At 34.3% G+C, this 19,538-nt stretch overlaps 1 protein-coding gene across 1 annotated transcript in view; it reads left to right on the top strand.

Annotated features, from left to right (window-relative positions):
* The first annotated feature begins 220 nt into the window (after positions 1 to 220).
* The window catches only part of LOC139722007 (uncharacterized), an 84,420-nt gene continuing 65,102 nt past the window's right edge, over positions 221 to 19,538 (top strand). Inside the window, exon 1 of the mRNA XM_071633335.1 lies at positions 221 to 260. Within this exon, the coding sequence (XP_071489436.1) occupies positions 224 to 260 (37 nt within the window). The 5' untranslated portion in view covers positions 221 to 223. The remainder of the gene's footprint in view (positions 261 to 19,538) is intronic.

The following is a 19,538-nucleotide window of genomic DNA, read 5'->3' as shown; positions in this document are numbered from 1 at the left end:
GAATCACCATAGTAACAGTCAGTGACCAAAGCATCTCAGCCAATCAAAGCCAAGGATTTTGCTGAAATTGTCAGCGTTGACAGTTGTTGTCAGCGCTGACAAACGTTTGTGAAACACCCCCCTGATTCTTTTTTTGGCATCTACCAAATTGTTGCCATTTCCTAATTAAACTTATCATCTCATATTTCTTGTTGATTTTTACAATGGACACTCAAGTACATTGATGCCAAGGATTATGAAAGGAAAGAGTCCCTTTAAAGGTAAGGCTATTTTACGTTGTTGTAGATTGCTTTCTTGTCGATTTCAGACAATGTGATATCCACTGGCTGTAGATGGTTTAAAAGCATTCAGTTATTGGCATGTGCTGAGAAATGTGCTGAGGATTTTCTTCTGCTCTTTTTTTTTTTACTAAAGTCCAAGATTTCTTATATTACCAAATTAATAGGAGATCTATAAATGGATAGACTTGATTGTCCGTATCTTAGTATCTCTCAAATTTTTACTGATTGGTAGCTGTTTGCATGACATTTATATACAGCTTAAAGCTTTTTCTTTTGGATGTATTCAACTTGACATGATGATTGTGGGAATCATGAACAATGGAGAAGATAGAGCACAGGAGCTGAGACTTACACTTCTTGGCTGATTTCTTCTGAATTTCTATATTCAGCCCTCGAAGTTGAAAGTCACAACCCAAGCAATCTGATTGTAATTTCACAGGATAATCTTTGTTTGAGTGTGATGAATCATAAATGTCTACATGAAATGTTTTGAGAGATTAACTTAAAAGAGATTTGATTATCACTGTTATAGTTATTATCATTATTATCATTATATTCAAACTAGTTATGATAAAACTCAGCGGCACCCTTTCCTGTGTAAAGAGCATTACTTAAATGAAAACATGTATGTACAGAAGTCAAGAGAATAGCAAAATGAGCTTTTTACAAAGTGTTGTTTATTGTCATAACTATGGCAGGAATGAGTGAATAAATGAGTGCCACATTTGACCACTGTAAAAAAATTGATTCACTCACCAGAGTTATGATTTATATGAATATATAACCCTGTGAATTGACCCCTGGTCACATAAACATTCCACTCCTGAACACAACAGTGAACAATACTCTATCAAATTAATACTTTATTGGTGAATAAATATTTTATATATCTTTGACGTATCGGTTCTAGTTATGACATTTCACATGAGCAAACTAAATGAAATGAATAATTATAGTGACATAACTGTTATTACTTTGCATAATGAACAAAAGGACTGTACAAATGATATGAAATAAAGTAGATACCTAAATGCTGATACGCTCTTCATTTATTAAAAATATTTTCTCTTACATACAATTTATAGAGAGTGACGCTGACAGTCTGTGAATTTTTGAGTTGCATTGTTATGATCAGAAGTTTGTTCCAATAGATTATACCTTTATATATTATGCAACAGGAAAATCCCCTTTAAGGTGCTCTCTTTTGCACATTAAATCTTCATCCTTTGGCTATAGACATGATAGAAGTATGATGGTATGAGATACTCTAGCTTTCATTGATCCACCCATAACATTTTAAAGTGCTTAATAGTCAAAGCCCCTGTAATTGATACACATCAAGTAATATACCACTGCTTTATAATGAACCTTAGAAACTGTCAATAGAGAAGATAATGTGAAAGCACACTTATAATAGCAAACATTTCATCACAGTAAGTGTTCTTCCTTACTGCAATTCCATGCACAATATATGTTTTCAAAGTACGATTAAAAAGGTATTTCTTGGCAAAGAATGCCATAATCTATATTATCATCTATATAGGACGTTTTAGCGGCGCATTAAAAACGCGTATTGTAGTCCGCTCAATTTTTAACGTTCAATATCAGAGCATATTGAACGAATCGCATAGACCAACGTATTAATTCCCCATAGGCTACCGTTGTTACTTGCCGTTCAAGATCACACGATATTCAATTCTGTCTCGTTTATTTCGTGAGCGCTTGCTGAATGCGCAAACGCTTGCTACTAGTGCGCGTCATTTTGTTACATTTTTCACAAGCGCGCAAACATCTTGCTAGTTGTTTGTTTCATACGCAGTTTTAGGGGCTTCCCCTTTTCAGCGCTGGGATGGGACTGCCGAGTCAACTTCAAAGACGAGTAGAAGCCGGGTAATTTTGTGCAGTTCATGGTTGCTCTACTTGATTGTATAGATGATAATAATTATATTGGATGGCCTTGATTCATGGAATACCAGGGAATATTGCACTCGTCAGAGTCAATATTGCACTCATCTTCGATTCGTGCAATATGGCCCTAACTTGTGCAATATTCCTGGTATCCCATTCATAGCCATCCAATATGATATAAATACAATATGCCAACCAGTTTGAGACCACATTGTTCACCTATAGTCAATATGATATTACCACCTGACCTGTGTCTGCATCAACAAAAGAGACAGTATCAACTTTGTTAAAGGCATAATTTACTATTTGCAGATGAAACAAAAACCCAACATTTAAATGCTTTTAAATAGTTCTAAAATGTGAGCTAGGGATAGAAACAACTACTGTAAAAATTTGAATCCTTATTAACGATGAAGTATTGTTAAGTACACAAAATGTAAACAATAGTTATAATAAAATATGTTTCCAGACAAAACCATCTACAGTTATGGTTTATTAAGCAAAATACTGATATCTCCTTATATTTTAGGCTTTATTGCTAAAATTTTAAATGGTAGGATGTTTTGTGATACAACAGACCTACACATACTCTCTAAAAAAAATCGAGTGAAAATATTCACTCTTAAAAGAGTGAATACAAAAAAGAGTGAATTTAGAGTGAAATTGGAGTGAATTATGAGTGAAAATGTTCATTTTCACTCATTTTGGAGTGACCTCAAGGATCACTCGAAGATTTTGGGGTGACCCCTGAGGTCACTCCAAAACGAGTGAAAAAGAACATTTTCACTGAAAATTCACTCCATTTTCACTCTAAAATCACTCTTTTTTGTATTCACTCTTTTAAGAGTGAATATTTTCACTCGATTTTTTTTAGAGAGTAAGCATCAAATGTGATATCTTTACTTTTTTTTTAAATCACTGCTCCCAAAGGTAATCTGGACCTTTGATCATATAAGGAGTGATTGTCATATCCTATTGAATATTTGAAGAGCTAACTCCCTAGTTATGACATTTCACATGAGCAAACTAAATGAAATGAATAATTATAGTGACATAACTGTTATTACTTTGCATAATGAACAAAAGGACTGTACAAATGATATGAAATAAAGTAGATACCTAAATGCTGATACGCTCTTCATTTATTAAAAATATTTTCTCTTACATACAATTTATAGAGAGTGACGCTGACAGTCTGTGAATTTTTGAGTTGCATTGTTATGATCAGAAGTTTGTTCCAATAGATTATACCTAATATATTATGCAACAGGAAAATCCCCTTTAAGGTGCTCTCTTTTGCACATTAAATCTTCATCCTTTGGCTATAGACATGATAGAAGTATGATGGTATGAGATACTCTAGCTTTCATTGATCCACCCATAACATTTTAAAGTGCTTAATAGTCAAAGCCCCGTGTAATTGATACACATCAAGTAATATACCACTGCTTTATAATGAACCTTAGAAACTGTCAATAGAGAAGATAATGTGAAAGCACACTTATACTAGCAAACATTTCATCACAGTAAGTGTTCTTCCTTACTGCAATTCCATGCACAATATATGTTTTCAAAGTACGATTAAAAAGGTATTTCTTGGCAAAGAATGCCCATAATCTATATTATCATCTATATAGGACTCTTTTTTGTATTCACTCTTTTAAGAGTGAATATTTTCACTCGATTTTTTTAGAGAGTAAGCATCAAATGTGATATCTTTAATTTTTTTTTAAATCACTGCTCCAAAGGTAATCTGGACCTTTGATCATATAAGGAGTGATTGTCATATCCTATTGAATATTTGAAGAGCTAACTCCATTCTTATCAAGTTGAGATATTTGTGATTAAGGCTGCTAAAAGACAACGAAAATAATAAGAAAATACAGGATATTTTTAATCATAACTTCTAGAATATTCTGTGTTATGTCACAAGTGAGGTATTACTGGAAAGGTTTAATTTTCTATCTGATGATGGACTTACTTGAAATGTTTAGAAATGGCACTTAGCTCATTTTGCAATAAAACTCCTATTTTGATGATTGCATTGCTCCTGCCACCATTTATAGAATTCATTTTCAGCAAATTGATTGTCAATTCATAAATTGCATCGCTCCCAAATCACAACTTCAATGATGCGCACATCCACTGCTGCTGCAGCAATATATCAGACAATATCAGAGTATTGGAAAAAAAATGAATCATCCTGGGCTAAAAAAGAGACTTTGCCTATGCCAAGGCACTCCAGGTTTGTGTTTACCTCCTACTTCAAAGTGTGTATAATTGTGGCATGTTAAAGGCATTATTTACCAGTTGCAGATGAAGCAAAAACTTAGCTAGTGCTTGAAAATAGTTCTAGAATGTGAGTTAGGGATAAAAACAAGTAATGTTAAAAATGTTGATCAGTACATAATCAATTTTAAGTATTGCTAGATCTAAAAAAAGACAAACATTAGTTATATCAAAATTGTTTTTAGAATAATCCATCTACAGTTATAGTTTATTGAGAAAAACAGTGATATCTCTATATATCTTAGGCTTTATTGCAAATTTTTTTATGTGGTATGTTTTGTGATACAACTGACCTATACATATGCATAAAATGTGGTAACTCAAACATTTCTTAAATCACTGCTCCCACTGGTAAATAATGCCCTTAAAAGGATGGTATAGTTTTGGTTTAGATAGGGCTGCATGTTCTCATTATTATTTTTTTTTTGCAAGATACTAACAAACCTCTTAGAATGAATATGAAAGAGCATACAATTCTTAGAGGAATTCTAAATTTATTTGGTGAAAATTGGAGATATCCAAAAACAAAGTAAAAACAAAGTGGTCCTAATAAAAGTTGGGCCTCGCCTTTTATTAGGACTACTTTGTTTTTACTTTGTTTTTGGATATTTAAGCCATTTCAAAACTTATTTTCATCAAATAAACTTTGAATACCTCTTAGAATTGTTTGTATATTGCAAAAAGTTAAAATCTGAATCCCCATCTCAACCAAAACTATACCATCCCTTTAAGGTACAAGTGTTTATGAGAATGTTTAGTGTAAGTGTTATTTGCCTCACCTTACATTAGGACATTGAAAAGCACTCTCCCACGCTTCTACAAGCAAGTAATTTTTAAGATGTTCCATATGGAAAATCTAGTTTCATTTTCTTCTTTATTTCTTACACGTTAACTCTTCCAAGTACCTTTTCAAGTGCAGCACATGATGGAAATGTATTGTATCAGTATGATCAATCAAAGAACCCAATACACATTACTCAAGTAAAAGGTTTCAACTATTTTATTTGTAGCCATTAAACAGAAGGCACAACTCTGTAAGCACTGCAATTGCCATTCTAAAACTTGATCATCAAAACCTCTACCAGTGTACACAATCTTTTATCAATTGTCAATTCTTCCTAGCACTTGCAAAACTATTTTGAAACTTATTGCTTTTAGTCAGAACTGCTTGCTGAAAGCAATTTCTACACATACTATTTGCTAGTTTGAATTTGGTTCAAGCCAGAATACTTTACATGCTGTACAGGGCTTTGTAAAAGTTTATGTCCAGCTCAAAGGAAAACCTAAGCATACATAGATTTGGATTGAGTGAATGCAGCAATATTAGTAGAATATATCAATGAAATTTGAGGAAAATCAGACAATCTGTTTAAAGATTATGAATTTTCAAATTTCGGTTCCACCATTGATGTGTGAGAAGACTACTACAGTTTGTGATGTCATGTGCACAGCAATATAAAGAAGATATAAAGAGAATTTCACACAATTTTATTCTTATGCTCATTTCTTCCACTTGTTGCTGACATGTGTTAGGGGTTATATTATTCCCCCTGCCTACTGAATGAGTTAAAGGCCAGTGCTCTTTTTTGATGTGCTAGAAAAGTGAGAATACATTGATTTTTCTTTTTTCTGTATACTGATGGCACACAGCATTGTGCTCTTCTCATCTAGCAGTGGCTGTACCAAAGTTTTGAAAATTCATAACTTTTGAATATATTGCCAGATATTCCTCGGTCTTCACTGATGTGTTCTACTTATATTGCTGCATTTCCTCAATTCACACATATATTTGAGTTTTGTTCGCCTTTTAGAAAGAACTTAAATCCCAATGCCACCTTCCCTCACTTGCGAGTGCTCAGATACTTTAGTTTGAAAGTTCACCCTTCTCAACCTAAATCACTTGGATCAGATACTTGCAAAGTTTCAAATATATACAAAAATGAAATTCTCAACTTAATGCATGGATACAGTACTCAGAGTTTGTAAATAAGTCTGTGTTTGCTGTAGATTATCCATACAAAAATTTTTGTTTATCAGTGCTTCTATTTGTTAAAGGTAGAATACAGTTCTAATTCACCTGCACAAACTATTGATTTTTGCTCTACAGTTGACACATGCGCAGAAGAAATGTTGTGAATTAATGCTGTGATAACATAATTTCAGGTGGGTAAGGACAACAATGTGAAATATTAGCCATGATGATATGCAGACAATATTGCAATCTCAGAGCATATCTGATCATGGTTGCTGTGTGATAATAATTCATTACAAATCAGTCCATATTTAGTATCCACTGATCTTCTGTACAAGAGTAAATTGGAGGCAGCTTGTTGGGAAATACTACTGCAAGGTACAGCCGATCAACATGTGATGCTGTATCTACCCACTACTTAATAGGAAAAGGTGCTTTAATAATGAATATCTTGTCCAGCATTCAAAATTATTTTACACTTTTGATGTCAAAATACTTCAAAACAACTCATCATCCTGTTTCAGCCAGACAAGTTTCTTTGTAGACCCTTTGGATACACTGCAAGCAGATTTCAAGTGGGGAAAGATTAATTTTTTGCCCTTCAGAGAACTGTTTTTCCTGTAATGTTTCAATATTGACATTGACAACTAGTGCATACATGATTATTAAGTCATTACCTGAATTCAAGTCCTGGAATGTTATTGTGGGGAAGGGAAGAGTGGGGAGGGTAATAGGTGCAGAGAAGGAGTTTTGTGGACAGATGCTCAAACACACACACTCACACAAACAGAACTTCCAAGCTGAAGGAATGTTCCCTGACAATTTGGTTTGTTAGTGATTTATTTCAAATGTGACATGAAAAGCGAGGATGACTCACAAATTTGCATAAATTATTGTATCAAATTTAATGTCCATACTTTAAAGTCTTAAAGGGATGGTACAGTATTGGTGGAGATGAAAATTGGGCTTTTATAAGTTTTGCGAGATACCAAGAAAACACTTATGATATAGTACAGAGCATACCATTTTAAGAGGAATTCATAGTTTATTTGATGAAAATTGGGTTTGGAATGATTGAAACATCCAAAAACAAAGTAAAACAAAGCGATCGTGATAAAGTGTGGGTCCCACACTTTATTAGAATTGCTCTTTTTTGGATATCTCAGCCATTTCAAAACCAATTTTCATCAAATAAACGTTGAATTCCTCATAGAATTATATGCTCTTTCATATTTCATAAGAGGTTTCTCATTATCTCACCAAAAATGCTATAAATCTGAAATTAGGTCTCAACCAAAACTATACGATCCCTTTAAGCAAAGACCTACTACCCACTTACAGTATGTATTATCTTGGGATGGATGTTAGTCTCATACCAATTATACTTCATCACCCTGTTTTTGTTTTTGTTTTTGTTTTTGTTGTGGGGGTCTTTTTTAAATCAGAAGAGCTGAAAACATCTGCACTTATAGTACAGAACAAGTGCAGTATTTTTCCCGTTATTATACAATAGAGCATTAGCCAGCAATGTCCTTTTCCCTTTCAGTGGATCTGTGGCAGATGTATCCATTGAGTGGATTACGAAATTTGTATGTTTTCAGTATCACAGAGGGATATCCCCCACATTCTGACATATAGTCTTGCATCTACAGAGCCAAATATGAAAATTTTACTCAAAAGCTGCAAGTTGCTAACATATATGGAATTTGATAAGTTATGTACCTTTACATGGATTGGAAAGAAGGCACCTCATGTTCCCAATTGAAATTGGCTATGTTAGAAGAGCCAGAAGAATTCAGTCTCATTAGTGTGTCATCATTAACTGACTAGTTTTTGTCCATCTGGCATTCTTGTGTGTATATGTGTGTTTGTGTGTGTGTGTGTGTGTGTTAAAGATTCCACTCTATTTTGGTATCCTTGATATATACAAAAGCTCTATGAATAGGTCTAAAATCCTTCATTGCATCAGGCATACAAGTAAATACTAGTAGTGGTTTTGTCCAGATAGTCTCTGTCCCAGACTTAGGTGTGGATGTGCTGACTTATATCTCAGGGGAGAAAAGCCACATTGATAGAGTCAGAAGGCTAGACTACTCTGGTGCAAGCCATGTCAATTGTCCCTGCTCATGTTACAATGCGCTCGTACACATCATGGACAATGCTCCACTGCCTCGCAAGAGATTTGATAACCACCCATCCAAATCCAAAAACCATGAACCATTTATATATTTCAGCACTGATGTGGGTACTGTCATACAGTGTTTTGTGCTCTCACAACAATTACGGACAAGATATATGGGAGCAGTTTGTGGGGCAAGTACATTCTCACCTCCCTGGTACGTTGTATCCACTTGCTCGTTGGCATGGGGGGAGATTGCGTGCACTCCAGTGGATGCTCGCAGTTCATCCATAAGCTCAAGATCATTTCTTAGGAGGAACAATCCAAGAGGATAACTTTAAAGAGTTTGCTGCCTTTGTTCTGGAAGTTAACTTTTGCTCCCTGGAGAAGACATGTATTCACTACGATGCCATTATCCGCTCGGTAGCTGATGTGGAGACCACGCACTCTGGAGCACCATCACAAGGAGCGAGTCATTTACATAGTTTCATTGTGGATTATTAATGAAGGACCACGAATAAACATGGCTACAACTGCAGAGAAACGAGAATTAGGTCCTTGATGAAGTTATATACCTGCATTTGAGTGTTTGACTTTTTGAGGTAGATTAAACTGAACTTTGTATTAAAGAATCTCTGTGTCTAGAGCCAACATCATCAGTATATAACATCAATATGCTGGAGCTGCTTGAAGTTGATGACACAGATGGTAAGGCTACGTACTTGTCTCTACTTTTACCATTCTTTTAACCTTCTTTTCAATTCTATCTCCGTGGATATTGTTCTTCCCATTACCCCCTGCTTTGTTATCTTCCTTCTTCCTCTTGAACTTTTTCTTTGCTCAATCACATCTTTCCTTCAAGTCATACCCAAGCTGTATGGTTTACATTTACTTTTTGCATCCCCAGTTTCTCTTCAGGAAAATTATCCGTGTTGTTTAAAGTTCATAACGATTTTAATTAGCTGGTATGCCATTAAGTTGCCTATGACTGGGAGTGGGGGTTGTCACTGTCTCCACGGGTCATATCTACTGTCCACCATCAATAGTCTTCCCCTCATCTAAAGGAGGACTCACTAGGCACTTTGTACATATGGTGCTCGAAGCTTTAGTCGAGATTCCTAAAACCCTGTTTTTATGGATTCATTCCATTTTTATTCACCTGTTCCTTCCGAACAATCATCTAACACGAACACTAGATGATAAATCTTCATGGAAACACAGGGTAAGGTGGTTGGTATCAGATATAATATACACCTGCACATCTAGTGGTGGTGTGATTCAAAACCTACTAAACCCTTTACTTAATTCAGAAAAAGTATATCAACTTGGTGTACATCGACGAGGCCCAACCTGTGTGTGTAGGTTCTCCTGTGTTAATTCTAGGCATTCTACCATGATACCCATCCAGTGTTTATTAACTTTGTTTGAATTTTGTGATTTGTCTTCCTGTTCCTCATAATTGCAAAAGAGGACGGTAGAAGCAATGTATCCTCTATTATAAGGAGGTTCTCTTGTGTTTGTGTTTTGGTTTTGAGGAGTATGAATGGGCTATGGAAGGCAGGCTGAAAAAACATACCACTTTGCAACAAGGACAGAGTTCAAGTTCAAGTTCAAGTTTGTAAAGCATTTATTTTCCATCTTTTTCATGTTGTATATCACATGGACAGAGAGATCATACATAGTAACAATCAACTTATAGGCAAATGCTGATGTTTGTCTGTCATGCATTGATTATGGTTGCTCGTCAAAGCTGGTGTTGCACCTCAAGCAGATCCTTTAGATATCCAAGAATTACCTTGAATTCCAGCAATAGATCATTTTCCAAGACAGGGCAGCACTGTTCCATCATGGCTCTTCAGTTCTACATGCTACTATTATAGACATGAGACATTTCTTGAATTTTATCCAAGGGTTTTTGACTCTCCTTGTCCTAGACAGGGGCGGATCCAGGAATTCCATAAAGAGGGGGCGCGATTACAAAATTAAAGGGGAGGCGCACGCACCCCTCTTTTTATTTCTTTTGTTTCAGCAAAAAAAAATAAAGGGGGGGCGTGCGCCGGTTGCGGTCCTCCCTGGATCCGCCCCTGCTAGACAACATCTGCAAACTTGATATTCGATCTTTAGCAGAATCATTAAGGTAGTAGGTGTATATGCTCTCTAAACAATTGTAAAGTAGAAGTTTGGGTTTGGGAGGTTCTTTTCCGTGTTTTTTTATTATAATGTTATTATGTGTTGCAACTAAGTGTAGAATATTCGGACTAGGTGTCAAATAATGACCATTGTAATCAGCAGACTTCTTGTAGATGATTGATATAGATTGTGACAGAGAGGATGAGTCATTCCAGTGACAACATTGAATCATCTCTGCAAGTTTTTGAAGATAACAAGATGTGCATTTTATCACAAACCTTCCACTTTGTTTGCACATTTATGTGCTATTTGACCATCCCCCTGTTGTGCAGCCGTCAGTCGATTCGCATCAGCCCAGCCATCTCGTATGTTTCTTCTGTGTGAAAGAGCACCGTGCTCTGTGCCCGTAGAAGAATACATTGCAGAACATACAATGAGAGCAGAAGAATAGAAGCATTCAGTGCACTGTATATGCAATATATCACAGGGTTTCATGAGTTTGGTGCTATTCATGAATCTATAACAATCTCACGAAAAATGTTAACTCTGATCTTGAAATGAGTGCGATGTGCATGTGTGCATTTCTCAGTCCATTGTTGTACTCCACGATTGCAAATTTAACCACTCGCAAAGTTCTTGTGGAGTCTTGATTCGGGAAAAATTAAACCCCCTAAATCTGTGCCATTTGCACTACCTACAACAGATTGTCTATCACAGTTTCTGCATAATCTTGACGAAGCAGTCTCCTATACACATCTTATTCACTGCACAATTCTTTGCAGGAATTTGATTACTTCTCTGTAAGTGCAGTTTCACTCCATGTTGAAGTTGGCTAGAATTAAAAGAATCAAATCATATGTAGAGCATTGCACTTGTTTCATCAGAATTATAGACCTACAAACAAACGTTGTGGAAGATGAGAGATAGAACAAGTGGAATTGCTGTTGGGTGATGAAATAATGATGTCTTCCAATTTGCATGTATTTGATGAATACGTGAAACTTTTAATGATGTTATTTCTCAACCAATTTCAATTAAGGTTGTGTTTACTGTCTTTCTCCTTGATTTTATTGTATGTAATAGAGTCAACCTGAACATTTAAATTTTTACTTAAGTGTTCGGGGGGGGGGGGGGGGGATGAATTGAAATTGAGATAGGAAATTCTTTCTCTTGACATTGATTGAGAAAGTTAGTCTCGTGTTAAGCAGAAATACATACTGTATACACCATATTTGTAGTGAGTCTAATTTTTTGCGAATCTGGACTACCTGACAATTTCGCAAGTGGTTAAATTCGCGATCGTGGAGTGCAGTATTGAACAGAGAAATGTACACACGTGCGTCACATTCATATCGGGGATCAGAGTCATTATTTTCACATGTCTTTAGTTTCGCGAATAGCACCTGACTCGCGAAATTCGCGAAAATAAAAATCTCACGAAATATTCGGCGTATACAGTATTTTTCGCAAGCTTTTTGAAAACAAAAATAAAGTGCTTGCATTCTTTTCATACTTGCATGACAGCATGTAATTGCATGACAATAATATTGTCACCTTATTGACCTGCATCTTCTTGCCCAATGTCTGTTACCTTACAAGTATTGATCACATTTCCCATTTGAGGGCACCATTCCAGAAGAAAATATATGCACATATCATAATTAATACATCTCAAAATAGAGTTTGCAATTTTTTATCACAAAGAAGTTGAGTGTCCTTTCATATGAAATTTGTTTGATAATTATGTTAATTTCATTTCTTTACATCCATGCCCTCCCTGTTTTCTTATGGCATGCCAATCCAAGCACTTTGAGGAGAAGGCAAATCTTTAACATTTTTTTTAATTCCAACTTATGTCACTTTAAAGGTATTATTCACCATTTGCAGATGAAACAAAAACCCAGCTTTAGTGCTTCAAAATACTTTTAAACTGTGAGTTAGGGATAGAAACAACCAATGTAAAAATTTGAATCAGTATAATCAATGTTAAGTACTGTTGAATACACACAAAATGTGAACAATAGTTATGATAAAAAATGTTTCTGGACTAAACTGTCTACATTTATGGTTTATTGAATAAAATAGTGATATCTCCCTATAGTTTTGGCTTTATTGCAAAATTTTGATGTGGTACGATGTTTTGTGATACAACTGACCTACACATATGCATCAAATGTGATATCTCTAACATTTTTAAATCACTGCTCCATATGGTAAACAGTACCTTTAATCTCTGTAAGCCATCACAGACATGAAACATTGGGCAAGAAATTGAGAAAAAATACTTTTGGACAGGATTTTAGCAAACAGGTGAATTAAATCAATATTCATGCAAATATATTATGTCTAATAGGTAGCCCCACATGCACATTTTCATGTGAACATTTTTAAGGAAACTTTGGGTAAAGGTGATGAGACATAAAAACAGTACTCAGTGTATTTGATGGTGTATTACAAAGCCTGTGAATTGTTTTCTTTTTCTTCTTCTCCTTTCAGGTAGGCCTTTGAATATGTCAACAAAGCTCCTACTGAGTTTTGCATGTATCTCTCTTTTTGAAGAGTTTCCCATCTTCATTTTCAATATATGTCATTTGAAATCATTACTTGAGTACGGTACATGTTGTGGTTCTAACATCTTGTAAACCAATTTTGTTTGCATGTAAAGTTGGCTTTCTCCATTTTGCCACAAAATGGGGCAGTTGGGATGGTAGGCCTACTTGAAAATACTGCAAAACTTTTAGAAACAGCCAGCAGTAGCACAGATTCTGTGAAAAAAATTCATGAATGCAAAGCATTTGAAATAAACCAAATTTCAGTTTTAATCTGGTGCAAATCTCAACTTTGATACCCTTTTATTTAAAAAAAAAGAAAATACAAATAATATGCACAAAATTAGACATACAGACAAGGACACACACACACACACACACACACACACACACACATATGCATACACATACACATACACACCACCAAAAAGAAACTCATTTCACATTGGAATGTCAATGATACATGTATAAACATGTAACTTTGCATGTCCCTGCTGGCTTGATTTAGTAACCACTTATATTTGTTGGTTAGGTACATCCAATTTTAATGTCAAACAATAGCTGAGATAATCATATACTCTCAAAACATGACAATAACTCAAAATTTGAGAGGGCAAGTGATCATTGGCCTTGTAATGCCAAAATCTCTCACGGAAGAAGTTATAATTTTCTGTATAATCAGCCATTTAGGACAATTTGTGTACAGTTTCTTTTGATAATTAGTCCTACTTTCGTTTTTGATGCTGTACTGGTTCATTAAATCTCAATTCGATGTGAAAAATGAATACTTTGAATAAACACTTTATGGGCTAAGCATACAATTGCTTTCCGTAGAAGATTCAACTCCAAACAATGAGAAGTTGGTTTTGGCAAGAGGCCATAACATATATCTGTAGTGTGTCTATGAGAGAAAGTGGTATAAAAAACAAATTATCAACAATTCACGCACTAGTTTCTTGATAGCGGTGGAGCGATAACATAATGTGAAGTTACAACGTGTTTATACACGTTGATATTGTATTGTAAAATGAGTTTCTTTTTGGTGTGTATATATGTGTGTGTATGTCTATTTGTGTACATGTCAGATTTTGTGCATATTTTCGTGTTGGTTTGCACCAGCCAAACCTCCCAACGTCATGCACAGAAGTGAAACCAAAGAGTTACCTCCCTGTTACCTTACCTGTTCTTTCAATTCGTAGCAACAAAAGCAAGTGATCAGTGAGAACTTTTACAGTATAGGACAATTTTTGAACAATTGGAGCTGCCATCCCAGAATTGAATGTTCACCATATACAGTGTATTATAAAAAAAAAAAAGAATCTTTACATTTTCAGAAATGTTGTGATATTCTTCTGATTTCATAGTTTCAATAGTCAGTGGTAGGGGGTCAGTGAGACGGGACCTTTCATGTGATTAAAACATGATATATGATTATTTATATATATATATATATATATATATATATATATATATATATATATATATTTCACCATTGCAACATGATAATGGTGCAATGTAAGTGGAAGTATCTTGTCATTTGGTCATATTACAAGGGATGCATGCTGTGTGGTCATTGCAAATTAACCATTTTTTACCAACAAGTTCTGTCATTTGTAATTGCTGATAAACCAAGCGTGTTGAAAACTACAGGATTAAGAGATGATGCAGCCCTAAGCTGTTTTAATAAACATGAACATGGGAGCATCACCAAACCAATGGTGATGCCAATACCTGAAGTGTATCTGCATATTATCATGTACAGTCCAACCTCTCCTATCTGGCCTCCCTTTATCTGGATCTCTGTATTGTCTGGCCGCGAACTCACCATGATTTTTTTCCTCAATCTAATTATTACAGAGAAAAGGGGGATTCTAAACTCAGACAAAATTCTTGCACAAACTCGCATGAATCACATATTATTTCCAATTTAATAAACATACATTCACATCAAATTTTCATCTAAATAACAAGCATTCAGACATTCACTACCACATGTGTTAGAAGAAGCACTCTTTAAATCTGAAGTACAGGGCAAAGTTAATAATGATTACTTACAGAGGGGCTTCAGCTTGCTTTAAAGCTTCAGATGATTTATGACTTTGAAGCTGTTTGTAAGTTCAGTCAGGAATTTGCACACAAGATTGGTGAAAATTCTGATATTAAGTTAGAAGATTTAATGAGGAAAAGACTGATGTTTGGCTTCATCAAAGATTGGAAAGGACCCAACAAATTGTTGTTAAATCATTTGATATCAATGTCTGAAAGGTACATCTATATTAGCAAGTGCAAAAACACAACATCATGTTTATCTGGATTGATATCTTTTATTCAGAACACAAAATACATAAAACTTACTTTTTGCCAAACAAAAGAAAACTGAAGACATTCATTAGAATAAATGGTTCCTAGTAGAAAATGTATTTTTATCCTTCTCCTCAATCAAATACCATTACCCATAAGTATGTGTGTCTTATGCAGTTTGATGTAATTCTTTTCATTTGTGTTGTTTTTGCTTGTTTGTTTGTTTTTTTAATTCTTGCATTTTTATCCTACTGTATAGATTCATAGACATGATTACTGTTGTCTTGATGGACATGCCAATTATTTCGTCAATAAAAAGTTTCAAAGGAAAAACAAAAACTTCATCAAGAAACTGTTACATTGGACTTCTCAAAGCTGTTGTTTGGTTGATTCGGTCAGGGAAGTCTCTGCACACTTACCTTGCAAGTGATGACTGCTGTCTTTAATAATACAAACTATTTCTGCTCATTTTAATATTTACAAACCAAAGACACTAATTGGGAGCATACCAGGTATATGAGTCTTTTTTTAATGCAATACAGATGGAAAGTCAACATGCATGATTTTTTTTTTCAGATCTGAAATTTAATTACAGCACAAAATGCTGTGTCATTTCAGTAGATGGTCAATGCCTTGTTGTGGTTTGTTTGCTTACACTCTATGTCTCAATTACTACAAAAACTCAGAGCTTGCAAAGTATCGATCATTTGAAGCCCTGTCATAAAAAGTAAATAGCTTCTTCCTCTACCCCCCCCCCCCAAAAAAAAAATGAATTAAAAAAAAAAACTGTACAAAGGTCACTTTCAGGTTGCTGTCGGCTGGTGGGGTGTTCAGCAACTACGCCCATATAATATCTCAATTCTTTGGTGACTGATAATGTTCAGCAACTATGCCCATATCTCAATTCTTTGGTGACTGATAATTGATATGACTGTAATGTGTACATCCATGCACATATTAACCCAGTATTCATCATGGAAAATTCCACAAGGAGAGCAGGCATACAATATTAGATCATTTCCACATGAAGGATTCCACCATGAAAAGTGAACATCCACTAAACATTTGTCTTTTTCTCTTTAAATAGAAAGATCACAGTCTATGCTTACTATTTTTCACATTCTTTTTGCTTTCAAACAGATGCATGCAATAAGTCAATAAGTACATTTTTATTTTGTAATCCAAGCATTAAAATGTTCTTGAAACAGAGATATTTTTACATTCTGCACTAAAGATGGTAGCAAAAGAGGATTCCTGCTGGAGAATACCAGTCATGCTCTAGCTACACACTATTCAAACACAAATTCACTGACTGCAGAGTAAACATTAGAATTTTTAAAGTCAGGACTACTTTTAAATATCAGCTGATTTGTTTGCCCACTTGGCAGTAAAAGATTCAATGTCATTACAGGTGACATAGTTTGATATGTGCATGTTGTCCTTTGTGAGGAATTTTACTTGTCAATTTTCCATTTGTAATAAGTCTATTTTCATTTCATTTTTTTCATTTCATTTATTTCCACATCCTGATAAAAAACATACAAGTAATACTAGAACAAACACATACACAGTAGAACATTCTAACAATACAGAAAAATGTTCAACTTATAACAATTCCACACCATACAAACACAACATAAAAGCAATTCGTTCAGTTTGTGGGGGGATCAACATAGACTGTTTGGTCTTTCTATGGCTGATCCCAAGTATTACAAATAAGATAGTTACATTGATGGAATACGAACAAGAAAACTATACTACCGAAAAAACACATACATTTAAGAAGGCAAGAGTCTCCATAGTGGCATGCTTATACACTGAATAAAACTTGAGACTTATAGCATATCTTTATGAACAAGAAAAAATTTATAACGTCTTTTAAATATTGACAGTCTATTAGACAACTTTATTACATTTGGCAAATCATTCCATAAGACAGGTCCGGTATATCTAAAAGTATATCTTGAAACACAGTATTTAAAATTTGGGATATGCAATCTATTCATCTGTCTAGTATTGTAATAATTCTTATTTTGGATGAAGGAAGTATCAAGAAACTTTGGCAAAATGTTGTTCATATATGTGTACATGAAAACAGCGAGAAAGAATTTGTGCATATCAAAAATCGTCAATAAGTTATGCTGTTTAAATAAAGGACCTGTGTGGCTAAAGAATGATAGATTACTAATCATACGAATTACACGCTTTTGTAAAATAAAAATGCGCTCTAAGAGGTACTTTGCACAATTTCCCCATATTATGTTACAGTAAGATAAATGAGGCATAATCAAAGTATAATATAACTTTATAAGAATTTCAGAGGGTACGATTGCACGTATGCTATTGATTGCACCTATTGCTCTGGAGACTTCGCAGCATACTTCGTTGACATGATATCTCCATGTTAAATGATCATCAATGATGACTCCAAGAAATTTGGTAAAACAAACAACCGGAATTTTAAATTCAGCAATGTTAACATCAAAATTATCAATACTTACTACTTTATTTCTTGGTCTAAAAATCATACATGATGTTTTATCTGCATTTAATTTCAATTTATTGGCTATGAACCACTGATTAACTTTCTCTAATTCACAATTTAAGATTGCACTGATACTTTGTATATCTTCACATGAAATAAAAAAGCTAGTATCATCTGCATATGAGATCAACTCTAAATATTTGCTAGCATACTGTAAGTCATTTATATAAAGAATAAAAAGTAATGGGCCTAGAACTGACCCCTGAGGTACACCGATATTTACAGTCACACGGGGAGAAGAAAAACCATTATATGTTACATATTGCACACGATTTGAAAGATAACTCTTAATCCAATTCAAAGCTGTACCTCTTATTCCATAAAACTGCAGTTTACTCAACAGTATAGTATGGTCAATGCAGTCAAAGGCCTTCGACAAATCAAAAAATATTCCTACTAACAGGTTCTTATTTTCAATGGAAGTTGTGATTTTGTCTATAAAATCTAATAATGCCATATATGTGGAGTATTTTTGTCGAAATCCAAATTGTTTATTGAACAATATATCATTTTGGGAGAGGTAAGACATGAGACGAGTATGAACAAGTTTCTCAAATATTTTGGAAAACACAGATAAAATAGAAATTGGTCTATAATTTGATAAGACATTCTTCTCTCCTTTTTTGTATATTGGTATAACTTTGGCTACTTTTAAATTTTCTGGAAATATACCCTTTTCTATAGAAGAATTAAATATATGACACAATGGTGTTACAAAATAATATATTGACTTCTTTACAACTGAAGGATCGATGTCATCAAATCCAGAACTCTTATTTGTTTTCAATTCTCGCACAATCTTAATTATCTCGTCTACATGGATAGGTTGCAAGAAAAAAGAATGTTCATCTAATATTTTCATTCCCTCCTTTTCTTTTAACTTTGAGAGCTGCTTCCAGAGACAGGCTCATTCCTACTCACACTGTTTTAATCCTTGAAAACATTACTTCATTATGCAGTATTGTTTCATTGAACAATAGTTGTTTGCAGTGTACTTGTAGTCTGTTATATATTCGTGTATTTCTTGTATTGACAGGTTATCTCTCATGACCATTTGAGTACATTCTTTGCATAAAATATTTTGAAATGAATTGAACAGAGTTGAACAGATGTCTTAAACCATTTTATTCATCAAAAGACAATATATGAATTACATAGTCAATAGTTCATTTTATATTTAGTTGATATTCTCTACATCCAATATGATTAATGTTGTGTCATCAGGGTACAGGTACAAAAAAAAACAACAACAAACAAACAGTACTACTATTTACAAATGTGACCACTTAGCTCAAAACTCACAAAAGAAGGCCAAAATGAATTTCTGCCTCTCTGCATAGTTTAAAAAGAGGAAGCTCTGAGCTTTATAATGACGCATACCTTTCAAAAAGTGAACCATCTGTAGCCTTTCAAAAAGTGATTGAAATGAAATTAGAGAGAATTA

The sequence above is a fragment of the Diadema antillarum genome, unplaced genomic scaffold (genome assembly GCF_040938485.1).
Source record: "Diadema antillarum isolate AM-2024a unplaced genomic scaffold, OU_Dant_1.0 scf00000154, whole genome shotgun sequence".
Classification (NCBI taxonomy): domain Eukaryota; kingdom Metazoa; phylum Echinodermata; class Echinoidea; order Diadematoida; family Diadematidae; genus Diadema; species Diadema antillarum.
Note: the sequence above shows the minus strand (reverse complement) of the source record. Positions and strands in the feature narration are given on the sequence as shown.